The 5312-nt window shown below is 36.9% G+C and overlaps 1 protein-coding gene across 1 annotated transcript; it reads right to left on the bottom strand.

The window, feature by feature from the left end:
- Window positions 1-2516: 2516 nt before the first annotated feature.
- Window positions 2517-5312, bottom strand: LOC103974583 (uncharacterized). Its single transcript, XM_009389441.3, has 2 exons — window positions 4877-5312; window positions 2517-2852 (listed from the first exon to the last, which is right to left on the bottom strand). The coding sequence occupies exons 1-2, from the start codon at window positions 5181-5183 to the stop codon at window positions 2821-2823; spliced, it is 339 nt and encodes a 112-aa protein (XP_009387716.2). The 5' UTR covers window positions 5184-5312; the 3' UTR covers window positions 2517-2820.

Raw genomic sequence — 5312 nt, 5'->3', positions numbered from 1 at the left:
TACAATAGCATGTGTTCCACTGGGGAGAAGAGCTCGGTATCCATCAAGAAAAACGAAGGAATCCCTCGTCTTCTGGCCCAGTCAAGGTCGCTCTCGCGGTCGGTCGAAAATGAAGGCTTCTCTGAATTCCATGGTGGAAAACATGGTTCAGACTGTCCCAAAGTTTGTTTGCACATCACAATCAGATTGTCGAGTAGACGACCGTAATACCTCTCGATGGCCTACTTATCGTCCAATGATATTAATTATATTAAGCTTCATGCGTTCGTTTCATCATCAACTTGTTCTTCGGGAGTGGCATATTTTCGATGGAATTCAACGTGGAAGAAAGATATGGATCTTATATTATTTATCAATTACGATGATAATTATACTAATTTATTAAATAATCTCTTTCGTTGTCACCCTCTCCATCTCATCTGTGACCAAGTCATATGTATGAATATATTTAAAGACTATAATATCCTATAAATTAAACTTGGAAAGTTCTGAATTATCTTTTTTTTTTTTTCGATGTAATCGACACAAATAACAACATCTTTGGAAATTGTTAAAGTTAATTATAAGCTTTTTGTTTGCCTTAAACATACATAATTCTCATATCCCTAACATAGAACATAAATTTTAATATCTTCATCATGAAAAACAATCACATAATGCATAGTACTTTCTTGTGATTCTAAATCTTTAATCACCAACAAATTATTTTGGATCAGCAAACTCATTTACATCAAGTAAAAGATATTTTATATTTTCAACAAAAGTAAAATTGTCTATTTTAAAAGAATTTGTCACCCATTACTTTTTTTTTTGTCTAAATAAATTTCATATGCTTTTTCATTTTATTTTTCTTGTATGATCTCAACACCCTCAATCTGAATAAATTTTTTAGTAGGAGAATGAATTGTTCTTGATTTATTTAATAACTTTATTTTCTTGGACATTATGGTCAAATTGAGTAGGCTCTTAGTAATCTTCCAAGTCTCAATCATGTGTCCATCACATTTCCTTTTGTATTAATAACTTGGCTAATCTAATACTATGAGAGGAAATATTTTTTTTCATGATTATATCCTTTAAGATTATTTAAGTCTCTCTTTTAGTACTTTCGCTGGAGAATATGTTTTAAGTGTGAATATATATATTTTTTATTTATCATTATTACTTGATGGATGAATTATAATACTTTGTGATCTTCTTCTCTGTGGAGAATAAAGGATTATTTATATACTTCTGAGAGTGTCCCAAATTATCTATTGAGACTTTTTAGGGAAAACCAGTAAAAAAATGTCCAATAAATACATTCACATCTACAAAAATTATCACACATAATAAATACCCTTGTCATTAGATTTTATGAAGCTTAGCAAGAGGTCAAGCACAGTTGCTTCTGTCTCTCCATGATGAACCCACCTTTTGATGGATCAACTAAGGAGTCAGAGACACTCGAGGGGAGTAATTGGTCTGCATTGCTCTACAGATAGATTCACATCATTTTCTTTTGGGAATGAAAGCAACCAAAGCATCATTTATTTGTGAATTGCTGATCTACCCAACATTTCTAAAAGGAAGACAAAGGAAAACCATATGACTTAAAAAGAACCATAAAGCTGAAAAGTACATGACATCTATCTATATCAGCAACCATACCAACAAGCCATGATGTCTCAATTATTTTTGCTAGCTGTGTAGATAATATGTCTACTTAAATCATAAGCATTCAAACCTTTTTTATTGTTCCTGGTAAAGCTTTCTGAGGTCTCCTACAACCTCCTCCCCTTCCCATTAATCCTAGTTGACCCATCTCAGCTAACCACAACATATGATCACCTCAAGTAAATCAACAAACCTGAAACAACAAAAAAGAATTCCAATGATCTAAAATCCACAGTTGATTCTACCCAATACTTAATAACCAAATTTAATAGCAAATGTTGACATAAATGATAAGATCATTAACTTTCAGTGATCATCCACAGTGTTTGATCCCTCATCTTTGTTGCTGAATGAATAGTTGATGGTTCTTTTGGCTTGGGTCTTTGCAAGGATTTCACCTCTTATAGCTCAATCCTGGCATGCACTTCAAGAATAAGATTGAAGAACAAGTGTACCAAAATGGGTTGCACAACCTCACCTTTATACATATTTAGAAACTAATGTCACTGAAAGGAAAATAATTCCAGAGTATACACCAATGTCTTATCATCAAAATTTTCACACTAGAAAAGAAAGGAACATCTTAACAATTGATTATGAGGATAAACTAGAAAATTGACAACAGATATCATATTATTTATCAAAAATCTCTGCGTAATCTCCTCCAGCTGTTGGCACCTTGTCACCTCAAGCACAACGTCTTCTGCAGCTATCATAGTTAGTGTCATAATTAGGAGTGAGCATTTTACTCTTGTTAGTGTCATAATTAGATTTAGGTGAGACCACATTACCAAACCTGGTAATGTGGTCTCACTTAAATAGATAATTAACACATCTATTCTCCTTACTGGAAGCTGAGATTGAGACACTATTAATTCCATAGTTCACAAAATCAAGACAACAAAACACATGAAAGCCGGACTTTCTGACACTCTTTAACTAGTAATAATGTAACTATATACAGAGAACTACTAAAATTTGAAAAGGTGGGCCTGGAAAAACAGCAGAGGACCTATAACCGACACCTTGTATCAAAGAAAACAATAAGAAAAGAAATTTGTCGGAGCAGAAATTACAAGTGGTTTTGATTGGTATGGACCAAGCCAATCCTTGAACGACAAAACCTTCCTGCATCCTTGATACTGGATTTATGCCCTTTGACATCTAACAAGTTGTAAATTTGGAAGAGAGTATATCTGCCAAAAGAATAGTCAGGAATAGAACTAATCGTCAGAAATAACTTCACAAGTAATAAGAAATATACAAGTCAGTGCACATGAGTTTGTGCCTGCATGATCATACTATCCAAAAGTTTATATTATTGGGTATCCAACCTTCCTATAAATGAGAAAAAAATGAATATCTCTGCTTTTTGATAATGTTCGACTAAGTACATATGACTCAAAAGCCTTCTGCGTTAGACAGATCATAGTGCAGATATGAACATGTCAAAAAAAACAAAAAACAGTTACCCATTTCCAAATCCATTGCCCAAAGTATACCAAACTAGATATGAAAAGTGCTTTTTACATATACCGAACTAGATATGAGAAGTGATTTTTACATAGACGATAATAGAAAAAGTTTTGGTCAGGAAATAATGTGAATGAGCTCTTTATTTGCTTCAATGGCTACCAAATAGGTCCCACGGTTCTCAACATACGAATGCTTGTTAGCCATGGGCTCAGATGGCTATGTGACCATTGGACCTCCTAACAAACAGATGATGTTGGCAAGTCTAGTCAACCACCCAAGCAGAGAAGCCCAATGGTTAAGCAGTCTTTCCAATGGTTAGCACAATGGCTCATTAATTAAATGAAGTATAAAGAATTTAAAACAAACTGGCAGGCATTTAAGAGCACATGTATGAAATATGCAAAACTTGTATTTATGCTCATTGTCGCATCATAATACAACAGCCAATCCAAATCGAGTCAATTTGAGCTACATGCATGATCCAAAAGTCCACATATTACAGCTATACTTGGCTTCATGAAGTTGTTGAACAGAAACCAATGCAAGCTGTGAAGGGCCTTGATCCCTTTCTATGCTGAATTAAAAGTAAAAAAGATAGGCAAGACATTAAGCACCTCAATGAGCATAGGTAATTGTGGATGTTTCAAAAGATTCTGCCCTAGCAAGCCCTAATAAAAGTCCAACTTCATTCATAACAAAAACTTTACAGAACTCCAAAGAGATGTATTTAAAGTAGAAATCTGGTAAAAGAGTCCTGTTCATCAGTATAGGTGCATTCCAGAATTCAATTTATGCGTAATGTTCATTTTAGCTCTCTGATAGGACCCTAAACTAATATGGTAGCACATGCCTAATGTTCATCAGAATTCACCTCTGCCAATGTCCACTTATTCTACTTAGAGGTACCTAGAATATCAGGGAACTACTGACTAACAATCTTACTATCACTAATGCAATCGGCCACTTTGTAACTTGTGGTCGACCAATTCTTGTCTCCTACTAAAGGCCTTAATCATCTTAATTATCTAACAAGCAGCTCACAGCATCAGTCGGAAGTACCAAAAAATTAACCAACTGATCACATTATGCATTAGCCCACTTCTCACTGCTAAAAGCACATGAGTTCAGCTAATTGAGATGTAATTAATCACACTTCTCCGAAGTTCAACTCCTTTGTGCTTCCCTTTTGTTTTCGTGGTGATCCAATTTATTCATCTTCCCTGGATTGCCCCAGCTCGAATTACTTCGACTGGTCCAAATTATAGATATAGCCAGTTGAGTTCACCTTTGAGTGGGTTCATGGGGTTTTAACCACCGCTGAGCTTGGAGCATTCATTTCCAACAAGAAACCATAGACTTTTTAAATAAGATTTTCCCTGGAGTTCATGTACATAAAAAATCTTACATGAAAAATGCAGTCACCACCTTACTAGGGTTTGAACTTAATCAACTTGATCTACCTAATACCAGGAGATGTGAGGCCTGAGCCTATCAGCTGTGAACAATCTGTGAATATTTCAACTGTGCCACAAATTGTAGATTCTAATTGCAATATATTTATTGGACATGTTTAATAGATTAACGATTGTCTTACCCTCTCAGATAAGTGTATGTCTATTCAAACACGAAAAATAAGGATCCAAAAATCCTCAATGCAGATATCATGAGAAACATGAAGCAAATATCAGAATTATCTGAACTAAAAAGCAAATTATTCTCGTAACTATACAAGACTAATCCGTACCTGGGATCGCCTCGGGGCTCGAGGAGGAAATCCGGCGAAGGATCGCCCTCGTCAGGCCGGACAGATTGGAGACGACCCCGGCGAAATACACCACCGCCAAGAGGCCGATGACCCAGGGCAGCAGTAGGAACCCGATCAGGAACGTCATGGACCCGCACAACATCATGGCCACCGACGCGCCGAGGAGGAACGAGGCGAACCCCGCCGGCGTCACCTGCTCGCGCATCGGCGGGGCGGTGCGAGGGGAGCGAAAGGCAGCGAGGACGAGGGCGCAGAGATCGTCGAGGAGTTGGTCATCCCGGGGCATGGTCGGATGGAGACCTCGAATCCTCGCACTGATCTTGAAGAGCAGAGCACAGCAGAGAGGGAGAGGGGGGAGGAATGGAAAGCGTAGGAATAATAACAAACAGGTAGCGGGGTCGGCGGCGGGGACGGA

The sequence above is a fragment of the Musa acuminata genome, chromosome BXJ2-2 (assembly GCF_036884655.1).
Source record: "Musa acuminata AAA Group cultivar baxijiao chromosome BXJ2-2, Cavendish_Baxijiao_AAA, whole genome shotgun sequence".
Taxonomy (NCBI): Eukaryota; Viridiplantae; Streptophyta; class Magnoliopsida; order Zingiberales; family Musaceae; genus Musa; species Musa acuminata.
The sequence above is the reverse complement of the archived record's forward strand: the minus strand, read 5'-3'. Positions and strand labels throughout refer to the sequence as shown.